This window comes from Dendrobates tinctorius, unplaced genomic scaffold (genome assembly GCF_039654945.1).
Source record: "Dendrobates tinctorius isolate UK_male_01 unplaced genomic scaffold, ASM3965494v1 ptg000003l, whole genome shotgun sequence".
In the NCBI taxonomy this organism is placed as follows: Eukaryota; Metazoa; Chordata; class Amphibia; order Anura; family Dendrobatidae; genus Dendrobates; species Dendrobates tinctorius.
The window spans coordinates 81,246,631-81,270,331 of NW_027361671.1; the positions used below are offsets into that span (position 1 = coordinate 81,246,631).

At 41.3% G+C, this 23,701-nt stretch overlaps 1 protein-coding gene across 1 annotated transcript in view; it reads left to right on the forward strand.

Annotated features, from left to right (window-relative positions):
• ADAMTS19 (ADAM metallopeptidase with thrombospondin type 1 motif 19) overlaps positions 1-23,701 on the forward strand; it is a 444,363-nt gene that overhangs the window by 2,734 nt on the left and 417,928 nt on the right. Inside the window, exon 2 of the mRNA XM_073557745.1 lies at positions 20,761-21,392. Coding sequence (XP_073413846.1) covers positions 20,761-21,392 — 632 coding nt within the window. The remainder of the gene's footprint in view (positions 1-20,760; positions 21,393-23,701) is intronic.

Below are 23,701 nucleotides of genomic sequence, written 5' to 3' on the forward strand. Positions count from 1 at the left end.
CTGCCAAAACCCTATCAAAAACATAAGCCAACAAGCTGATATGGAAAAAGACCCTGAAGCAGCTAGGCTTCAAAAACTAAATCAGCACTCAGGTATTTTCAGAAGACAGAGCTAAAGGAATTCAGCTCACCCCAGCAGGGAATGGCAGAAATCCAGAAAAACAAAGCAAAACAAAGTCAAAGCACAAATGCAAAAAGCCGAGCAGAAAACTTAGCTTTAGAAGAGCAGGAATTCAGACTGGTCTCCAAGGATCCCACAGAGAAATCACCCACAGGGCAGAAGGGCGTCGGCGGGCTTATATCCAGTCAGTAACTCCTCTCAGCCAGTCATCATCATTAGGCTCAGGTGTTTGATAATCAGGCTCACTACCTTTCTTTACCAGAAGAGGGAGTTCATCGGGCCTCAGTAGTGAAGGGGAAAATGAACTCACAACAACAGTCATTCAACACAAAACAGAAAAGAAAATCAGAATTAGAGGAGTGCAGGTTTTTTTCAAGGTATTTAAACACATTTTTTGAGCATGTGACAGGTTCTTTTTGAGACATATATTTCCATGCACTGAAATCAAGCAGAAATATTAATAATGGTGAGAAATTGAAACACAAAATAGGTACACTATAAAGAGTATCACTTGGCACTATACAGTAAATACCCTTTATAAACATAAGACTAGTAAACCACTAAAAGATGTTATCCAGGACTATTACATTTGTTCACTATCGGCGAAAGAACTAACAGGCAGCTAGTTACTACCTACTTGCCTGTTGTGCCTGGTGTTAATATTTGCCACCACAGAGTGGTAACAGTTCTCATGCTGGTGACTCAGCAAATGTCCCATCAACAGAACAGCGGCTTCTTGTCTGGTCTGCTCTGTTGACCTGGTGTGACAGCTGACGTCAAGCTGATTGACAGCCTAACTGTGGGTAGCCAGTTGTCAGTCAACATGATGTCGGCAGTCACATGCCGTGAACAGAGCAGCCAAGAAGAAGAAGAATAGCTGATCTATTGATGTGGAGCAGCCACCAAGGGCAGTCAGTGACCATTCTGAGCTGCACCGGTTGAACAGGCAGGCAGTTGTCTCTGTAAGCAACTAGATGCCTGCTAGTTTTTAGGCCCTTTAACCTAATCAATGACATTAAAATGGGTGTGACTAAAGATTGAATGACGCTGGGTGTACTTTAAACCAAAGAGTGTAGTTAATCTATATTGGTGTGAAGACCTTTTTGCTCAGCATCCACTAAATACATATATTTTACATGTAAAGATTATTAAAGTAACTATTGATAAGTAATTAAGCATAAAAAAACAGCAATTAAAAGTCACATACCATTTAGGATTGTAATGAATATAATCTATTATGCACACCAATATTTTTTTATTTAAAGGCTGAGTTCAGTCTTGTAGAAAGATTTTATACTGTAGTAAAAATCAATAAGCTGCTGCGCTCACTGATTGGCTGCAACGCTGTTGATGTGATGTCATTTGCTGATGTCACATGTGACGTGATTGTTTTATTATTAACTCAGTGTATAGCATAAAGTTTTCTGAGAGCGGACAAACTCTTTAAGTCAAATGCACATGGGTTCCGCAAAATCTTTAAATTATTAATACCTTGATTAATAATTAACATTTTTATTAGATAAAATCGTGAGGCAAAGGAATCATCAGTAACACTCAAATATTATAATAATAATAATAAATTTTATTTTTATAGCGCCGACATATTCCGCAGCACTTTACATTTCAGAGGGGATTTGTACAGACAATAGACATTACAGCATAACAATAATCACATACAGTAGATTATAACAAATACCAAGAGGAGTGAGGGCCCTGCTCGCAAGCTTACAGTCTATGAGGAAAGAGGTAGACACGAAAGGTGGGTGGTAACAGTTGCCCTGATTGTATGGACCAGCCATAATGTTAAGTGTGTAACAGTACAGACACAGAGGGCTAATGGATGCATAAAGCATGTGGGAACATGATGCTGGGAACCTGGTTATGGTAAAACTTTTGGCTCTGCCACACAGGGATAGGTTAGGTTAATGTGTTGAGGCGATAGGCCAGTCTGAATAAATGTGTTTTCAGGACACGCTTAAAATTGTGGGGATTGGGGACTAATCGTATTGACCTGGGAAGTGCATTCCAAAGAATTGGCGCGGCACGTGTAAAGTCTTGGAGACGGGAGTGGGAGGTTCTGACTATTGAGGATACCAACCTCAGGTCATCAGCAGAACGGAGGGCGCGGGTAGGGTGGTATACTGAAACAAGGGAGGAGATGTAGGGTGGTGCTGAGCCATTGAGGGCTTTGTGGGTGAGGGTAATAAGTTTATACTGAATTCTGGAGTGGATGGGTAGCCAGTGCAATGACTGGCACAAGGTAGAGGCATCGGTGTAACGATTGGTGAGGAATATGATCCTGGCTGCAGCATTCAAGACAGATTGGAGAGGGGAGAGTTTGGTAAGAGGGAGACCGATTAGAAGAGAGTTACAATAGTCGAGACGAGAATGAATAAGAGAAACAGTAAGAGTTTTTGCAGAGTCAAAAGTAAGAAAAGGTCGAATTCTAGAAATGTTTTTGAGGTGCAGATGACAAGAGCGAGCCAGTGATTGAATGTGGGGGGCAAAGGAAAGCTCGGAATCAAGTATGACCCCAAGACAGCGGGCATGTTGCTGGGGAGTAATAGTGGAACCACACACGGAAATGGCAATGTCGGGTGTAGGTACATTAGTAGCGGGAGGAAACACAAGGAGTTCAGTCTTTGACAGGTTCAGTTTCAGATATAGTGAGGACATGATATTAGACACAGCGTTTAGACAATCGCCAGTGTTTTCTAGAAAGGCTGTCGTGATGTCAGGAGAAGAAGCGTATAATTGGGTGTCATCAGCATAGAGATGGTACTGGAAACCAAATCTACTGATTGTTTCACCAATAGGGGCAGTGTACAAGGAGAAGAGGAGGGGGCCTAGAACCGATCCTTGAGGAACCCCAACAGTAAGGGGAAGGTGAGAGGAGGCGGAACCGGCAAAAGAAACAGTAAAGGAGCGGTCGGAGAGATAGGAGGAGAACCAGGAGAGAACGGTGTCCTTGAGGCCAATGGAATGGAGCATAGTGAGGAGGAGCTGATGATCCACAGTGTCGAATGCTGCAGAGAGATCCAAGAGAATTAGCATGGAGTAATGACCATTTGATTTAGCTGTTAGCAGATCATTAGAGACTTTAGTGAGGGCAGTTTCAGTGGAGTGTAAAGAGCGGAAACCGGATTGGAGAGGGTCGAGAACAGAGTTTTCTGAGAGATAGCGGATAAGACGGGAGTGGACCAGGCGTTCCAGGAGTTTAGAGATGAAGGGAAGATTAGAGACAGGTCTATAGTTAGCGGCACAGTTTTGGTCGAGGGATGGTTTTTTAAGTAGTGGATGTATGATGGCATGCTTAAATGAGGAGGGAAAAATACCAGAAGAGAGAGAGAGGTTAAATATTTTAGTTAGGTGAGGGGTGACAGCAGGGGAAAGGGACTGGAGGAGATGTGACGGAAATGGGTCACTGGTGCAAGTAGTTGGGCGAGAAGATGCAAGGAGCCTGCTTACTTCTTCTTCTGTGACTGGTTCAAAATCAGAGAGTGAGTTAGATGCAGTGGGGGAGGGAGGACAGTGCATGGTATGAGGGGATTTGGAGATAATTTCCTGTCGGATCTGGTCAATTTTTTCTTTGAAGTAATTGGCCAGATCGTCAGCTCGGAGCTCCGTGGTTGGGGCCTGTACTCTTGGATTGAGTAGAGAATGAAAAGTGTCAAAGAGACGTTTCGGGTTATTGGACAGTGAGATGATGAGGGTGTTGAAATAGGTTTGTTTGGAGAGGTGAAGGGCAGTGTTGTATGTTCTAAGCATAAACTTAAAATGGATGAAATCTTCGCGTAGATTGGATTTTCTCCACAGACGTTCGGCGCACCTGGAGCACCGCTGCAGGAAACGTGTTTGCACCGTGTGCCAGGGTTGTCGCCGTCTGCGTTGTGGTGTTCTATTTATAGGGGGTGCAAAATCATCCAGGGCACTTTGAAGTGTTTCATTGTAATGCTTCAATGCAGAATCAGGACATGAGAGGGAGGAGATAGGGGCCAATGAAGACTGCAAGTTCTTCAGAAGTTTCTGGGTGTTAATGGCCTGTATGTTTCTATAAGTCTGGACAGTGGGGGTGACCTGAGCAGCCTGGCAGTTCTTTATAGAGAATGAAAGAAGATTGTGGTCAGAGAGCGGGAGAGGGGAGTTTGTAAAATCATCCACTGCACAAAGCCGAGAGAAGACCAAGTCAAGGGAGTTTCCGTCTTCATGCGTTGGAGAATTAGTAAGCTGCAAAAGGCCAAATGAGGAGGTTAGAGATAAAAGGTGAGTAGCAGATGGGGAGAGGGGAAGAGCAATGGGGATGTTTAAATCTCCCATGATGAGGGTAGGGATGTCACAGGAGAGAAAATGTGGAAGCCAAGTGGCAAAATGATCCAGGAACTGATGGGAGGGGCCGGGAGGACGATACACCACCGCCACTCGCATGGAGAAGGGGGTGTAGAGTCTGACGGCATGGACCTCAAAATAAGGGAAGACAAGTGAGGGTACTTGAGGGATAACCTGAAAGGTACATTTTGGTGATAGGAGCAGACCAACGCCTCCACCAGCTCTATTGTCTGATCTTGGGGTATGAGAGAAGTGTAGTCCACCATATGAAAGAGCAGCAGCAGCGGTAGTGTCTGACTGCTGGATCCAGGTTTCAGTAAGAGCCAGAAGGTTAAGAGAATTAGAAAGGAAGAAGTCATGAATGAAGGAGAGTTTGTTACACACTGAGCGAGAATTCCAAAGTGCACAATTAAGAGAGACAGATGGCATGCAGGGAATATTAATAAGATTAGAGGGGTTTCTGAGTGTAGCAGTGGGGGGGTTTGACTTTCTATAACATGGGGGACCAGGGTTGGGAGCAATGTCTCCTGCGACTAGGAGAAGGAGGATAGAAAGAGTGAGCAGATGTTTAAGTGATTTGTGAGAGCGTCTCTGTTGTTGAATGGTGGGACTGCCTGGATCTGTGCAATTTAACAATGTGAAAAGAGCGTGAGTGCTATACATAGGAGAGGAAAGAAGCGAGGGGCCAATATGGATGGAGTGTGGAGAGTTAATGCCAGGGCGGTGGATGTGTGTGAATGCAGCGGCCAGGATAAAAATTACACAAATGCATATGGTATATATTTGTTGCACCCCAAATGTACAGAGAGTAGATGTATATAAATGTTTTACCTGTCTCCTGCCCTGTCTAACTGCCATGTTATAACTGCCAGAAGTACTTCGATTACATGTGCATAAATGCCACCCCTGCATAAATGCTCCCCCTAGCTAGGTCTGAATATATAGGAGGTTAAGGCTAAGTTTTTTTTTTTTTTTGTTTTTTTTTGGTGGCTCTCTCTGCTCGTTAATCAATCACACTAAATTGAGACACCAGGACCCAATAAAATGTTGTGGTCAAATAAACACATGTCCAGCACTACATGGATCATAAAGCACTTTGAAAAGTTTCTTGACCTCACAACATAAGGGGACAAGCAGAGTAAGTTGAAAAAAACTATATACCAGATATAAGCTTGCAGAGTTGAAAACACATAGATAGCATTCAGGATTAACTGCTTGCTGACATTGAATGGAGACACAGGAGTGGATTCAGAGCAGAGATTGGAAAAGCTGGTTACCAGATATAAGCTTGCAGAGTTGAAAACACATAGATAGCATTCAGGATTAACTGCTTGCTGACATTGAATGGAGACACAGGAGTGGATTCAGAGCAGAGATTGGAAAAGCTGGTTACCAGATATAAGCTTGCAGAGTTGAAAACACATAGATAGCGTGTGTCTCCATTCTGACATTGAATGGAGACACAGGAGAGGATTCAGAGCAGAGATTGGAAAAGCTGGTTACCTGTATGAAGAGAATAGAGATGCGTGTCACATTCATCCATGTTATAACTGCCAGAAGTACTTTGATACATGTACTTCGATTACATGTGCATAATATTTGCAAATATTGCAAACTCTGTTGAGTCACGATTAAATGCTTGCCGTTGTAGAATTTAGGTATGGTAATTTAGTTATGCTGTGGGTTCATCATGAATGGAGATTGGATTATTATACCGTAGATAGTGTTTTTTTATGTGGTTCAAACTTTTTGTTAAAATTTTCTAAGAGGGTTTATCTCAGAACAATGTAAATCCCAAGTAATTTGCTTAGTAAGCATGAGGTCATATCTCTGCATCCTAGTTAGAGGTAAATCCAGGTCCTTTAGCAAGTGGGATGATATTGCAGCTATACACCACATTACAAAGCAAATACCAAATAGAAATGTTGTTCATTCGTTTCATGTTATATTACAAATCTATATTATTTATGTTATTATCGATTTAGGTACTTATAAAAATACATTTATTAAGATTCTACAATAGAGCCATAAAATGTATTTCATAAGAATTCTGAAAACATAGATGATGGACATATCAGTGACATGAAAAAATATATAGCATGTGACACAGAGAAGCAGGAGGATTGGGAGGCAGTCAGCACACACACTGCTCAGGAACCAGTACCAGGCTCTCACGCAGGAGAACGATGAAGAAATACATCAAGATAAGACTTTACCCACAAAGAACAACCTTGTACTCCCTCAGAGTCTAACTGGATGGAGAAAGAAAAATGTTGTGAAGAAGAAACGTAGAGTTGTGGTCATGGGGAATTCCTTGTTGAGAGGAACAGAGGCCTCTATCTGCAGACCGGATATAACCTCAAGAGAAATGTGCTATCTTCCAGGTGCAAAAATTAAAGATCTGTCTGACAGGATATCAGGACTCTTCAGACCTACAGACGACAACACATTCCTGCTAATACATGTGGGGACAAATGACACCGCAAGAAAGGAACTGGAAACCATCTGCAGTGACTTTGAAAACTTAGGTAAGAAAGTGAAAGAACTGGGAGCGCAGGTGGTCTTCTCTTCTATCCTCTCAGTGGATGGCCATGGAACAAGGAGGTGGAACAAGATTCTGCAGGTGAACAACTGGCTATGTCGATGGTGCCGTCAGCAAGGATTTGGATTTCTGGATCACGGAGTAAATTACCTATATGAAGGACTACTTGCTAGAGATGGGGTGCACCTTACAAAGACTGGAAAACATGTATTTGGAAGTCGCCTTGCTACACTCATCAGGAGAGCTTTAAACTAGAACAATGTGGGAAGGGAAGCAAAATGCCAGAAAAAGCCATACACCTGACAAATATTATTGAGAACTCTGCTATTAGAAGTGGAAAGGACAAACAAAGAAAAAAATCTAAATAATAAAAATATTGGAGGAAGAGAAACCAATCGCAAACTAAAATGTTTCTATTCATATGCACAAAGCATGGGCAACAAACAAGGAGAATTGGAACTACTAACACAGGAGAAGAAATATGATACCTTTGGAATCACTGAAACTTGGTGGGCCGAAACACATGATTGGAGTACAAGGCTAGAAGGATATTACTTATTTGCAAGAAACAGACTTGATAAACGAGGAGGAGGTGTCGCATATATCTGCACAGAGAATGAAGCTTCAGAGACTGGGAGTTCTGTGGAAACTGTTTGGGTAAGAATACAAGGACAGAACAATGGAAAGGACACCATTGTAGGCATTTACTACAGGCCGCCTGTGCAAGCTGAAGATATGAATGAACTCTTTATGCATCAAATGGCCAAGTTCTCCAAAAAATATGACATAGTGGTCATGGGAGATTTCACATATCCAGACATTTGTTGGGAATCTCTCTCAGGCAAAACTAACAGGTCAAGCAAATTCTTATCCTCTCTTGCTGACAACTTTATTTTCCAAAAAGGTAGGGGAGAAAACAAGAGGATCTGCTACCTTGGATCTAACCCTTATAAATAGGAAGGAAATGGTTGAGGAGGTAAGAGTGGCTGGGACCCTAGGAGGTAGCGACCATGCTATTTTAGAATTTTGAACAACTAGAGGAAGAAGACCTCTGAAGACTCAGACTATAAGGTTAGATTTCAGAATAGCAGATTTTAAGGGACTCAGAAAGAGAATCGGAGGGATCCAATGGCTGAATATCCTTAAGGACCAAAATGTCCAGGAAGGATGGGAAATCGTGAAAAATGAGATTCTTAAAGCACAATTGTTAACAATTCCAAAAAGGAGGAAGAATATGAAGCATTTAAGGAAAGCAGGATGGATGAAAACAGAACTTAAACACATGCTTAAAAGGAAGAAAGAAATGTTTATCAAATGGAAAGCGGGAGGCATATCTAAAGATGAATACAATGCTGTCTGCAGAACCTGCAGGGCATGAATCAGATTATTAAAGCTGACAATGAATTAAGGCTTGCAAGATATGTAAAAAGCAATAAAAAAGGATTTTGGGGATATGTCAAAAGTAAAAGAAAAGTCAAAGATGCTATAGAATTTTCGCAGGATGAAAATAATGAAATGGTAAGAAAGGCTGTTGAGGCCGAGCATTTAAATTCCTATTTTGCATCTGTTTTCTCTCAGAATGGAAATGTAACATCAATTGATCTTCAGTGTCCTAGTAAAGGAATAGAAGAATTCAGGATAGTGAGGAGACACATAGCTAACATAAATGAATTCAAGTCTCCAGGTCCAGATGAATTTTACCCCAGAGTACTGAAGGAGATGGCAAAATAAATTTTTGAACCACTCTCCATAATCTTTGAAAATTCTTGGAGAACAGGAGAAGTCCCAGAAGACTGGAAAAGAGAAAATGTTGTTCCTATCTTCAAAAATAGGAAGAAGGTGGTCCCAGGGAACAATAGGCCGGTGATTCTGACTTCTATAGTAGGAAAGATGTTTGAACAAATTATTAAGCAACATGTATGTAAGTACCTGGATAAGAATGAAGTGAGTAACCAGAGTCAGCATGGATTTGTAACTAATAAGTCATGTCAGACTAACTTAATTTCTTTCTATGACAGAATCACTGACTGGGTGGATCATGGAAATGCTGTATATATAGTATATCTTGACTTTAGCAAAGCATTTGACAAAGTATCTCACACCATATTTATTGAAAAAATGACTAAGTATGGAATGGACAAGGCAACTTTAGATGGATTCATAACTGGCTTTGTGATCGGACCAAAAGAGTGTTCGTATATGGCTGCACATCCGGTTGGAAGAATGTCTCAAATGGGGTACCACAGGGTTCTGTCCTGGGCCCTGTATTGTTCAACATCTTTATCAATAATTTAGATGAAGGAATTGAGGGTACACTGATTGTATTTGCTGATGACACAAAGCTAGGAGGAATATCTAATACTAGATAAGAGAGAGAGAGGATTCAAAAATATATAAATATACTGGAGCAGTGGGCAGCAACTTACAGAATGGTTTTTAACAGGGAAAAATGCAAAGTACTACATCTGGGCAATAAAAATAAAAAGAAATATATAGAATGGGAGGAATAGGGGTAAGCAACAGCACATGTGAAAGAGACTTGGGTATACTAATAGATTATAAACTCAACATGAATCAACAGTGTGATGCAGCAGCAAAAAAGGCAAATGCAAGTTTGGGATGTGTTAGCAGAAGCATACAGTCTAGATCACGTGAAGTCATTATTGCCCTCTATATATAAAATGAGATTGTCAACTCACCTCCTCCTCAGGTTACCATGTCCTCCAGGCTGCACAGATACACTGGGTGAAAGTCAATGTGCACAAAATAATTCACATCCAGTGCCTCTTTGGACGAAAAATCCCAGGAAATCCAAGGTTTCTTAAAACATCCATTTATTTCTTCATATTTAAACAGGTAAGAAGAAGGCAGTTTGGATCCACTCGTGATTGTACAAAGCCGTGAGAGTATCAAATCTGCCTGACCTTCTTGTTACCTGTTTTAATATGAAGAAATAAACGGATGTTTTGAGAAACCTTGGATTTCCTGGGATCATTGGTCCAAAGAGTTGCTGGATGTTAATTATAATATTGCCCTCTACTCCTCTTTGGTCAGACCTCATCGGAATATTGTGTCCAGTTTTGGGCACCACATTTTAAAAAAGACATCAACAAACTGCAGCAAGTTCAGAGACGAGCGACAAGAATGGTGACCAATCTGCAAACCATGTCCTATGAGGAACGGTTGCAGGATTTGGGAATGTTTAGCTTGCAAAAATGAAGACTGAGAGGAGATTGAATAGCTGTCTACAAATATCTCAAGGGCTGTCACATTGTATATGGATCATCTTTAACCCCTTCCTGACATCCGACGTACTATCCCGTCCACGGTACCCGGGCCCGTATGACCGTAGACGGGATAGTACGTCTACCGCGATCAGCGGCGCCCACGTGGTGAGCGCCGCTGATCGCGGCTGGGTGTCAGCTGATTATCACAGCTGACACCCGGCACTATGTGTCAGGGGCGGTCACGGACCGCCCCCGACACCTTAACCCCTTGCACACCGCGATCAAACATGATCGCGGTGTACCGGGAGTTAAAGGGAAGCATCGGGAGGGAGGGGGCTCCCTCCGTGCTTCCCTGAGCCCCCCACGGCAGCGCAATGTGCAGCGCTGCTGCGGAGGGCTCCTATCCTCCAGGCCCCCGAATCCAAGATGGCGACGGGGGCCTTCGGGGACCTGAGGAAGCTGGCTTCCTCAGTGCCTGCAAAGCGCAGGCAAGAGGAAGTCTTCTTCAATGCCTGTGACAGATTGCTGATCTGTCACAGTGATCTGTCATGTGACAGATCAGCGATCTGTCACAGGACAGTGATGTCCCACCTGGTACTATGTAATAAAGTAAAAAAAAAATAAAAAAAAATGTAAAAATAAATTTAAAAAAATCGCCAAATAAATTAGAAAAAAAAAAAAAATATTCCCTCAATAAATCCATTTTTTGGAAATAATAAAAAAAAAAACAATAAAAGTACACATATTAGGTATCGCCGCGTCCGTAATGACCCGCCCTATAAAACTGTCCCATTAGTTAACCCTTTTAGCGAACCCCTTAAAAAATAAAAATGAAAAACGAAGCAAAAAATAATGATTTATTATCATACCGCCAAACAAAAAGTGTAATAACGCGCGATCAAAAAGATGCATATAAATATCCATGGTACCGCTGAAAACGTCATCTTGTCCCGCAAAAAACGAGCCGCCACACAGCATCATCAGCAAAAAATAAAAAAGTTATAGCTCACAGAATAAAGCGATGCAAAAATAATTATTTTTTATATAAAATAGTTTTCATTGCATAAAACCAACAAAAACATAAAAAAATGACCTAAATGAGGTATCGCTGTAACCGTACTGACCCGAAGAATAAAACCGCTTTATCAATTTTACCGCACACAGAACGGTGTAAACGCACCCCCCCAAAAGAAATTCATGAAACGCTGGTTTTTGTTCATTCTGCGTCCCAAAAATAGGAATAAAAAGCGATCAAAAAATGTCACGTGCCCGAAAATGGTACCAATAAAAACGTAAACTCGTCCTGCAAAAAATAAGACATCACATGACTCAGTGGGTCAAAATACGGAAAAATTATAGCTCTCAATATGTGGTGATGCAAAAACTATTTTACAATAAAAAGCGTCTTTTAGCGTGTGACAGCCGCCAAACATAAAAACCGCCATAAATAGTAAGTCAAACCCCCGTTATCACCCCCTTAGTTAGGGAAAAATAATAAAACTAAAAAAAAAGTATTTATCTCCATTTTCCCGTTAGGGTAAGGCTGTGTGCACAAGCTGCGGATTAGGTGCGGATTCATCCGCGCGATTTTGTAAAATCCGCAGGTGAAACCGCAGGTCAAAAGACCTGCGGTTTTACCTGCGGATTGCTCTGCGGTTTTGTCCTGCGGTTTTTCATCTCCTCAATAGAGGAGATGGCAAACCGCAGGGGAATCCGCAGAAAGAATTGACATGTCAATTCTTTCTGCGGATTGAAAACCGCAGATAATCCGCGCGGAAAATTCCGCACCGTCTGCACTGCGGTTTTTGATTCCCATAGGGAATCATGGTACTGTACACCGCAGCAAAAACTGCTGCTGGTCCGCAGCGGCCAAAACTGCTGTGGAACCGCAGCAAAATCCGCAGCGTGTGCACACAGCCTTAGGGTTAGGGCTAGGGTTAGGGCTAGGGCTAGGGTTGTGGCTAGGGTTAGGGCTAGGGTTAGGGTTAGGGTTAGGGCTAGGGTTAGGGCTAGGGTTAGGGCTCAGATTAGGGTTAGGGGTGTGTTGGGGGTAGGGTTGGAGTTATAATTGGGGGTTTCCACTGTTTGGGCACATCAGGGGCTCTCCAAATGCAACATGGCGTCTGATCTCAATTCCAGCCAATTCTGAGTTGAAAAAGTCAAATGGTGCTCCTTCCCTTCCAAGCTCTGCCATGCGCCCAAACAGTGTTTTACCCCCACATGTAGGGTATCAGCCTACTCAGGACAAATTGCAAAACAATTTTTGGGGTCCAATTTCTCCTGTTACCCTTAGGAAAATAAAAAATTGGGGGCAAAAATATCATTTTTGTGGAAAAAAATGATTTTTTTATTTTCACGTCCGAGTGTTATAAACTTCTGTGAAACACTTGGGGGTTCAAAGTACTCACCACACATCTAGATAAGTTCTGTGGGGGGTCTAGTGTCCAAAATGGGGTCACTTGTGGGGAGTTTCAATAGTTTAGGTACATCAGGGGCTCTCCAAACGCACATGACACCCGCAGACCATTCCATCAAAGTCTGCATTCCAAAACGTCACTGCTTCCCTTCCGAGCCCCGACGTGTGTCCATACAGTAGTTTTCTCCCACATATGGGGTGTCAGCGTACTCAGGCCAAATTGGACAACAACTTTTGGGGGTCCAATTTCTCCTGTTACCCTTGGGAAAATGAAAAAATTGGGGACTAATTGATCATGTTTCTGGAAAAAATACGATTTTTTTATTTTCATGCCCTGGCATTATAAACTTCAGTGAAGCCCTTGGGGGTTCAAAGTGCTCACCTCACATCTAGATAAGTTCCTTAGTGGGTCTAGTTTTCAAAATGGGGTCATTTGTGGGGGGTTTCCACTGTTTAGGTACATTAGGGGCTCTCCAAAGGCAACATGACACCTGCAGACCATTCCATCAAAGTCTGCATTCCAAAACGTCACTACTTCCCTTCCGAGCCCCGACGTGTGCCCATACAGTAGTTTTCTCCCACATATGGGGTATCAGCATACTCAGGACAAATTGGACAACAACTTTTAAGGTCCAATTTCTCCTGGTACCCTTGGGAAAATAAAAAAATGGTGACTAAAAGATCATGTTTGTGGAAAAAATACGAATTTTTTATTTTCATGCCCGGGCGTTATAAACTTCTGTGAAGCACTGGGGGGTTCAAAGTGCTCACCACACATCTAGATAAGTTCCTTGGGGGGTCTAGTTTACAAAATGGTGTCATTTGTGGGGGGTTTCCACTGTTTAGGTACATTAGGGGCTCTCCAAAGGCAACATGACACCCGCAGACCATTCCATCAAAGTCTGCATTCCAAAACGTCACTACTTCCCTTCTGAGCCCCGACGTGTGCCCATACAGTAGTTTTCTCCCACATATGGGGTATCAGCATACTCAGGACAAATTGGACAACAACTTTTAAGGTCCAATTTCTCCTGGTACCCTTGGGAAAATAAAAAAATGGTGACTAAAAGATCATGTTTGTGGAAAAAATACGAATTTTTTATTTTCACGCCCGGGCGTTATAAACTTCTGTGAAGCACTGGGGGGTTCAAAGTGCTCACCACACATCTAGATAAGTTCCTTGGGGGGGTCTAGTTTCCAAAATGGTGTCATTTGTGGGGGTTTCCACTGTTTTGGTACATCAGGGGTTTTCCAAACGCGACATGGTGTCCGATCTCAATTCCAGCCAAAAACGTCAAATGGCGCTGCTTCCCTTCCGAGCTCTGCCATGCGCCCAAATAGTGGTTTACCCCCACATGTGGGGTATCAGCGTACTCAGGACAAATTGCACAATAACTTTTAGGGTCCTGTTACCCTTGGAAAAATAAGAATTGAGGGTGAAAAGATCATTTTTGTGGAAAAAATATGATTTTTTAATTGTATGGCTTTATGTTATAAACTTCTGTGAAGCCCATGGGGGTTCAAAGTTCTCACCACACATCTAGATAAGTTCCTTAGGGGGTCTAGTTTCCAAAATGGTGTCATTTGTGGGGGGTTTCCACTGTTTTGGTACATCAGGGGTTTTCCAAACCAGGGGAAGAGTCTTGAGGAGATCATTTGCATATGCCCAGTGCCTTCTGGGATAAGTGAAGAGTCTCCGCAAGCTCAACGATCACTGGGTTTTGGCCGTTAGTGCTGAAAAGAGGAAATCGGAAAAACTTTGGCTCATCTTTCATCGTTTTTAAGAAATCTCAAGATGGAAGAGGCCAGGAGCCATTTGGTGAGCTGCATTTCTTGCTACATGTTCACAGATTTACCAGTGGAAAAGCCAAATTTCACATGCCACAAATGCAAGCTTGTGTCCCTGTTGGAGGAAAAGTTGAAAAATCTCGAAGAGAGGTTAGCTACGTTGAAGATCATTAAGGAAGGTGAAGAGTTCTTGGACAGAGCAGAATTATCTCTTCATGTTACAGAAAGAGAAGAAATTCGAAGTGCACCTGAAGAAACAGAGGAATGGAGACATGTGACCCAGAGAAGCAGGAGGATCAGGAGGCAGTCAGCACCCATACTGCTCAGAAACCAGTACCAGGCTCTCACGCAGGAAAACGATGAAGAAATACATCAGGATAAGACTTTGCCAACAAACAGCAACCTTGTACGCCCTCAGAGTCCTCCTGGATGGAGAAAGAAAAATGTTGTGAAGAAGAAACGGAGAGTGGTGGTCATGGGGGATTCCCTGCTGAGAGGAACAGAGGCCGCTATCTGCAGACCGGATATAACTACAAGAGAAATGTGCTGTCTTCCAGGTGCAAAAATTAAAGATGTGTCTGACAGGATATCAGGACTCTTCAGACCTACAGATGACTACCCATTCCTGCTACTACATGTGGGGACAAATGACACCGCAAGAAACGACCTGGAAATCATCTGCAGAGACTTTGAAGACTTAGGCAAGAAAGTGAAAGAACTGGGAGCGCAGGTGGTCTTCTCTTCCATCCTCCCAGTGGATGGCCATGGAACAAGGAGGTGGAATAAGATTCTGCAGGTGAACAACTGGCTACGTCGATGGTGCCGTCAGCAACGATTTGGATTTCTGGATCACGGAGTGAACTACTTATACGATGGACTACTTGCTAGAGATGGGGTGCACCTTACGAAGACTGGAAAGCATGTATTTGGAAGTCGCCTTGCTACACTTGTAAGGAGAGCTTTAAACTAGAACAACATGGGAAGGGAAGCAAAAGACCAGAAAAAGCCATACACCTGACAAATGCTATTGAGAACTCTGCTAATAGAAGTGGAAAGGAAGAACAAAGACGAAAGAATCTAATTAATAAAAATATTGGAGAAAGAGAAACCAATCACAAACTAAAATGTTTCTATACTAATGCACAAAGCATGGGCAACAAACAAGGAGAATTGGAACTACTAACACAGGAAAAGAAATATGATGTAATTGGAATCACTGAAACTTGGTGGGACAATACACATGATTGGAATACAAGACTAGAAGGATACAACTTATTTGCAAGAAACAGACTTGATAAACGAGGAGGGGGTGTCGCATTGTATGTTCGAAACGCGTATATCTGCACAGAGATTGAAGCTTCAGAGACTGGGAGTTCTGTGGAAACTGTTTGGGTAAGAATAGAAGGACAGAACAATGGAAAGGACACCATTGTAGGCATTTACTACAGGCCGCCTGTGCAAGCCGAAGATATAGATGAACTCTTTATGCATCAGATGGCCAAGTTCTCCAAAAAATATGACATAGTTGTCATGGGAGATTTCAACTATCCAGACATTTGTTGGGAATCTCTCTCAGGCAAAACTAACAGGTCAAGGAAATTCTTATCCTCTCTTGCTGACAACTTTATCTTCCAAAAGGTAAGGGAGAAAACAAGGGGAACTGCTACCTTGGATCTAATCCTTATAAACAGGGAGGAAATGGTTGAGGAGGTAAAAGTGGCTGGGACCCTAGGAGGTAGCGACCATGCTATTTTAGAATTTTGGATAACTAGAGGTGGAAGACCTGTGAAGACTCAGACGTCAAGGTTAGATTTCAGAAAGGCAGATTTTAAGGGATTCAGAAAGAGAATTGGAGGGATCCAATGGCTGGATATCCTTAAAGACAAAAATGTCCAGGAAGGATGGGAAATCTTGAAAAATGAAATTCTCAAAGCACAGTTGTTAACAATTCCGAAAAGAGGGAAGAATAGGAAGCATTTAAGGAAACCAGGATGGATGAACACAGAACTTAAGCACATGCTAAAAAGGAAGAAAAAAATGTTTATAAAATGGAAAGAGGGAGGCATATCTAAAGAAGAATATAATGCTGTCTGCAGAACCTGCAGGGCACAAATCAGATTATCTAAAGCTGAAAATGAACTGAGGCTTGCAAGAGATGTCAAAAGCAATAATAAAGGATTTTGGGGATATGTCAAAAGTAAAAGAAAAGTCAAAGATGCTATAGGATTTTTACAGGATGAAAATGATGAAATGGTAAGACAGGATGTTGAGAAGGCTGAACTTTTAAATTCCTATTTTGCATCTGTTTTCTCTCAGAAAGGAAATGCAACATCAACTGTTATTCACTGTCCTATTAAGGGAATAGAAGAATCCAGGATATCTATAAACAGAAAGATAGTGAGGAAACACTTAGCTAACCTAAATGAATTCAAGTCTCCAGGTCCAGATGAATTACACCCCAGAGTACTGAAGGAGATAGCAGAAGAAATTTTTGAACCCCTCTCCATAATCTTTGAAAATTCTTGGAGAACAGGAGAAGTGCCAGAAGACTGGAGAAGAGCAAATGTTGTTCCTATCTTCAAAAAGGGGAAGAAGGTGGACCCAGGCAACTATAGGCCGGTGAGTCTGACTTCTATACCAGGAAAGATCTTTGAACAAATTATTAAACAACATGTATGTCAATACCTGGATAAGAATGAAGTGATTAAACAGAGTCAGCATGGGTTTCTAACTAATAAGTCATGTCAGACTAACTTAATTTCCTTCTATGACGGTATCACTGATTGGGTGGATCAAGGAAATGCTGTAGATATAGTATATCTTGACTTCAGCAAAGCATTTGACAAAGTCTCTCATACAATCCTTATTGAAAAAATGACTAAGTATGGAATGGACAAGGCAACTGTTAGGTGGATTCATAACTGGCTTAGTGATCGGACCCAAAGAGTGGTCGTAAATGGCTGCACATCCAGTTGGAAGAATGTCTCAAGTGGGGTACCACAGGGCTCTGTCCTGGGCCCTGTATTGTTCAACATCTTTATCAACGATTTAGATGAAGGAATTGAGGGTAAACTGATTAAATTTGCTGATGACACAAAGCTAGGAGGGATAGCTAATACTAGAGAAGAGAGAGAAAGGATTCAAAAAGATTTAAATAAACTGGAGAAGTGGGCAGCAACTAACAGAATGGTTTTTAACAGGGAGAAATGCAAAGTACTACATCTGGGCAATAAAAATGAAAAAAGCATATATAGAATGGGAGGAATAGGGCTAAGTGACAGCACATGTGAAAAAGACTTGGGTATACTAATAGATCACAGACTGAATATGAGTCAACAGTGTGATGCAGCAGCAAAAAAGGCAAATGCAATTCTAGGATGTATTAACAGAAGCATACAGTCTAGATCACGTGAAGTCATTATTTCCTTCTACTCCTCTTTGGTCAGACCTCATCTGGAATATTGTGTCCAGTTTTGGGCACCACATTTTAAAAAAGACATCAACAAACTGGAGCAAGTTCAGAAAAGAGCGACCAGAATGGTGACCGGTCTGCAAACCCTGTCTTATGAGGAAAGGTTGCAGGATTTGGGAATGTTTAGTTTGCAAAAGAGAAGACTGAGAGGAGACTTAATAGCTGTCTACAAATATCTAAAGGGCTGTCACATTGTAGAAGGATCAACTTTATTCTCATTTGCACAAGGAAAGACTAGAAGCAATGGGATGAAACTGAATGGGAAGAGACACAGATTAGATATTAGAAAAAACTTTTTGACAGTTAGAGTGATCAATGAGTGGAACAGGCTGCCACGAGAAGTGGTGAGTTCTCCTTCAATGGAAGTCTTCAAACAGAGGCTGGACAGACATCTGACTGGGATGATTTAGCGAATCCTGCTTTGAGCAGGGGGTTGGACCAGATGGCCCAGGAGGTCCCTTCCAACTCTACGATTCTATGATTCTATGATTCTATGATTCTATGACATGGTGTCCGATCTCAATTCCAGCCCAAAACGTCAAATGGCGCTGCTTCCCTTCCGAGCTCTGCCATGCGCCCAAATAGTGGTTTACCCCCACATGTGGGGTATCAGCGTACTCAGGACCAATTGCACAATAACTTTTAGGGTCCTGTTACCCTTGGAAAAATAAGAATTGAGGGTGAAAAGATCATTTTTGTGGAAAAAATATGATTTTTTAATTGTATGGCTTTATGTTATAAACTTCTGTGAAGCCCATGGGGGTTCAAAGTTCTCACCACACATCTAGATAAGTTCCTTAGGGGGGTCTAGTTTCCAAAATGGTGTCATTTGTGGGGGGTTTCTACTGTTTTGGTACATCAGGGGTTTTCCAAACGCGACATGGTGTCCGATCTCAATTCCAGCCAAAAACGTCAAATGGCGCTGCTTCCCTTCCGAGCTCTGCCATGCGCCCAAATAGTGGTTTACCCCCACATGTGGGGTATCAGCGTACTCAGGACAAATTGCACAATAACTTTTAGAGTCCTGTTACCCTTGGAAAAATAAGAATTGAGGGTGAAAAGATCATTTTTGTGGAAAAAATATGATTTTTTAATTGTATGGCTTTATGTTATAAACTTCTGTGAAGCCCTTGTGGGTTCAAAGTTCTCACCACATATCTAGATAAGTTCCTTGGGGGGGTCTAGTTTCCAAAATGGGGTCACTTGTAGGGGGTTTCCATTGTTTCGGTACATCAGGGACTCTCCAAACGTGACATGGCGTCCAATCTGAATTCCAGCCAATTTTGCATTGAAAAAGTCAAACGGCGCTCCTTCCATTCTGAGCTCTGCCATGCGCCGAAACAGTCATTCCCCCCCACATATCAGGTATCTGCGTACTCAGGACAAATTGCACAATAACTTTTGCAGTCCAATTTCTCCTGTTACCCTTGGTAAAATAAAAAAAATTGAACCTGAATTATTTTTTTTATGAAAAAAAGTTAGATGTTCATTTTTTTTTAAATATTCAAAAAAATTCCTGTGACGCACCTAAAGGGTTAATAAACTTCTTGAATGTGGTTTTGAGCACCTTAAGGGGTGCAGTTTTTAGAATGGTGTCACTTTTGGGTATTTTCTATCATATAGACCCCTCAAAGTGGCTTCAAATGTGATGTGGTCCTAAAAATAAAATGGTGTTGTAAAAATGAGAAATCGCTGGTCAACTTTTAACCCTTATAACTTCCTAACAAAAAAAAATTTTGGTTCCAAAATTGTGCTGATGTAAAGTAAACATATGGGAAATGTTACTTATCAAGTTTTTTGTGTGCCGTATCTCTGTGATTTAAGGGCATAAAAATTCAAAGTTGGAAAATTGCGAAATTTTCAAAATTTTTGCCAAATTTCCATTTTTTTCACAAATAAACGCAAGTTATTTGAATGAAATTTTACCACTAACATGAAGTACAATATGTCACGAGAAAACAATGTCAGAATCACCGGGATCCATGGAAGCGTTCCAGAGTTATGACCTCATAAAGGTACAGTGGTCAGAATTGTAAAAATTGGCCCGGTCATGAACGTGCAAACCACCCTTGGGGGTGAAGGGGTTAATCTCATTTGCACAAGGAAAGACTAGAAGCAAAGGGATGAAACTGAAAGGGAGGATACACAGATTAGACATAAGAAAAAACTTTTTGACAGTTAGGGTGATCAATGAGTCGAACAGTTTGCCACAAGAGGTGGTGAGTTCTCCATCCATGAAAGTCTTCAAACAGAGGCTGGACAGACATCTGTCAGGGATGATTTAGTGAATCCTGCTTTGAGCAGCGGAATGACCAGATGTCCCAGGAGGTCCCATCCAACTCTACCATACTATGATTCTATGATATAATATTGTTATAATAATATTATTATACAAATAATATTAATGTTGAAAACTAAGTTTTTCTTTACATTGATGCATATGGTAAAACTACTGTATATCCAATGTGAATGAAGGAATATATTTATGCTTTGGTAGATTAGACATGTCTTTCCCATGAAAGGGAAACCTTTATGAAAGGGTTTCCTGTTCTCCCTTGAAAGGATTTGATGCCATCCTTGGAATTTTATACATGGAACCATAAATAACGAATAAAACATTATTAGCTGCATTCTTCCAAAAGCGTTCTCAGGTTTTCTCTGATATTGAAACTCATCCCTGTTCACTTCAACAGAGCGTAATTGCAATACAAAAAAACTCATGGACAAGCGTTCTGATAAATTTAGACAACCCATTTAAAATTAAGATAAATGTTGTTATACTGTATTTTTATACTTTATGTTTAACTTGGTACATGAATATGACCATTGCCTTTCAAATAATCTTCTGCTTTGATATTATATTTTTAAGGTCTAATTTCATCTTTCCAATGGGATGAAGAATGGGAAGTTGTGTTTCCATCTTTATGGGGCCCACAGGAAAAAGGTCAAAATAGAAGGACTGTTGCGGAGTCAGGTGTCCAAGATGTCTACAGAAATCATAGCAGTGAGGACCTTCATTCGGAAAATAATCAGGCTGCTGTTAGTTCTCGGGAAGTTCGTTCTGTATCTTCTCTTTCATCTACTCCAAGTTATTTTCACCAACAGATGGATCAGAACGAGGAGCAATATGAAGAACATGAGTCCCATGAGCTTTACCATTTCTCCCAAATTCCTTGGTTGTCAAAATCAATAAAATCCCTTCCCCCCAGTATGACTTCACCCACTATGACATCCCGTTCTGGAAAATTTAACAATTCTACAAGTCAAACAGTAGATAACAATGAAAAGATGAAGGTGAGGATTTCTGCCTTTGGGAAGGACCTGTATCTTTTATTGAAAAAGGATAACCGTTTTTTGTCTCCAAGCTTTGTGGTTGAAGAGAGGAAGAGAGACAGGAAGGAATCGTTGAATACTGGGATTATTGATAGAGACTGCTATTATAGTGGCACTGTTCTTGGACATCATGGATCATTTGCTTCCTTCAGCACATGTGGAGGGTTGGTAAGTTCAAATAAAAATTAAAAGCCAATATGTTTTAGATAAATTGAATTGACAATGTAGAATCACACACAGAATAAAAAGTATTTGATGAATATTTTATCTCTCAATGTAAAATATTCAGTATTGAGAAATCACAGATGAAACAATAAGTTGAGCTTTTCGAGAGCATCCGGACCGTAACAAAGGTTCTTTAGGTCCATCACTCATAGGTAATTGAGATATATATTATTACTCATTTGCAGGGAAGAGCAAAATGATTCAATGCAAATCAAATTTGTGTCTAATTCATACAAATTCACTCAACCCAGCTAATTTTTATCCATATATATCTTGAATAACAGGACCCCAGTAACAGCGGTGACGAGTATTCAGTATTCAGAGGAAGTGAGGACTCCAGGCAGTTACTATAGTCCTGATGACCATGGTGGTTCTCCAGATCTATTGTAGGCCCCATCCAGTACATTCCCTGATGAATCTTCATGATACATATGGGGAAACTATTTGAATTAGTGAAAGACATTATTGGCAGTCCTACACTTGGGTACTGTTCTTGTATGGGCAGGAGCAAAGGCAGAGGACATGACAGGGAGGTTTAGGCAATGTATAGACTGACATTAACCTTCTAAATTCCCTACATGCTACTGCATATCACACATATAGTTGAAACCAGAAGTTTTCATACACTATATAAAAATACACATATAGATGTTTTTCTCAATAACTGACATGAGATCAGAATAAACATTTCCCATTTTAGGTCATTTTAGGTCAATTAGCATTACCATAATTATTAGTATTTGCCAAATTCCAGTATAATGACAGAGAGAATGTTTTAAGGCATTTTCATTACTTACTGCGAAGTCAAAAGTTTACATAAATTTCATTAGCATTTGGTACCATTGCCCTTAAATTGAATGACTTGGGTCAAACATTTGAGATATCCTTCCACAAGCTTTTCACAATAATGTGGGCCAATTCCTCCTGACAAAACTGATGTAACTGGTAACAGTTTTGTAGGTCGCCTTGCTCGCACCTGACTTTTCAACTTTACCCAAAATTTTTCAATCGGATTAAGATTAGAGCTTTGTGATGGCCACTAGTGATGATCGAGTATACTCGTTGCACGGGTTTTCCCGAGCATGCTCTGGTGTCCTGAGTATTTTGGCGTGCTCGGAGATTTAATTTTCGTCGTGTTATCTGCATGATTTGCGACTTGTAGACAGGCTGAATACATGTGGGAATTCCCTAACAAACAGGTAATCCACACAGCTTGAGCTGTCTAGCAGTCGCAAATCATGCAGATAAGACGACGAAAACTAAATCTCCGAGTGCGCCAAAATACTCAGAGGACACCAGAGCATGATTGGAAAGACCTGAGCAACGAGTATACTCGCTAATCACTAATGGTCACTCCAAAACATTGTTATCCTTAAGCCTCTTTGTTACCATTTTGGCAGTATACTTCTTGTCATTGTCCATTTGGAAGACTAACTTCTGCCTAGGCTGTAACTTCTTGGCTGATGTCTTGAGATGTTGCTTCGGTATGGCCACATAATCTTCTTTTCTCATGATGCCAATTATTTTTTTGAAGTGCACCAGTCCTTCCTGCAGCAAAGCAACCCCAGTGCATGATGCTTCCACCCCTGTGTTTCACAGATAGGATGGTGTTCTTAGGCTTCTAAGCTTCTCCCTTTTTCCTCCAAATGTAATGATGGTCATTATGCCCAAAACGTTCAATTTGAGTTTCATGAAACCACAGGACATCGTAAGAAAAAGCGCACAGCATTCCATCCTGGTGAAGATAAAGTATCTTATGACATCTTTATTCTGCCAAATGCAACGTTTCGACCCATAAGGGTCTTTTTCCTTATGGGTCGAAACGTTGCATTTGGCAGAAAAAAGATGTAATAACTAGAGTTGAGCGACTTTTGGTTTTTTAGGGTCGAGTTTCGTTTCATGAAACCCGACTTTTCCAAAAGTCGGGTCGAGCAAAATCGGCCGACTATAGGGAAAAGTCGGGGTCGTCCCGAAACACGAAACCCAATGTAAGTCAATGGAGAACTAAAGTCAGCAGTGAGAGGAGGACAGGAAACACACCAACAGTGCCCATTTGAATGCCAAAAGCATAAATTCTTGTTACTGAAGCTTGTCAACCTTAATTAACTTCATAATACTAGTTACGCACTGAAAAATGGGGGTTATTTGGCTACAGTTGTGGGGGGGGCTGGCTCCAGGTTTTTGTGGGCTCAGGGCCAAAGAGCGCCCCTTTAACACATACCACAACTCATGATGCTCCGATACGGCAGAGA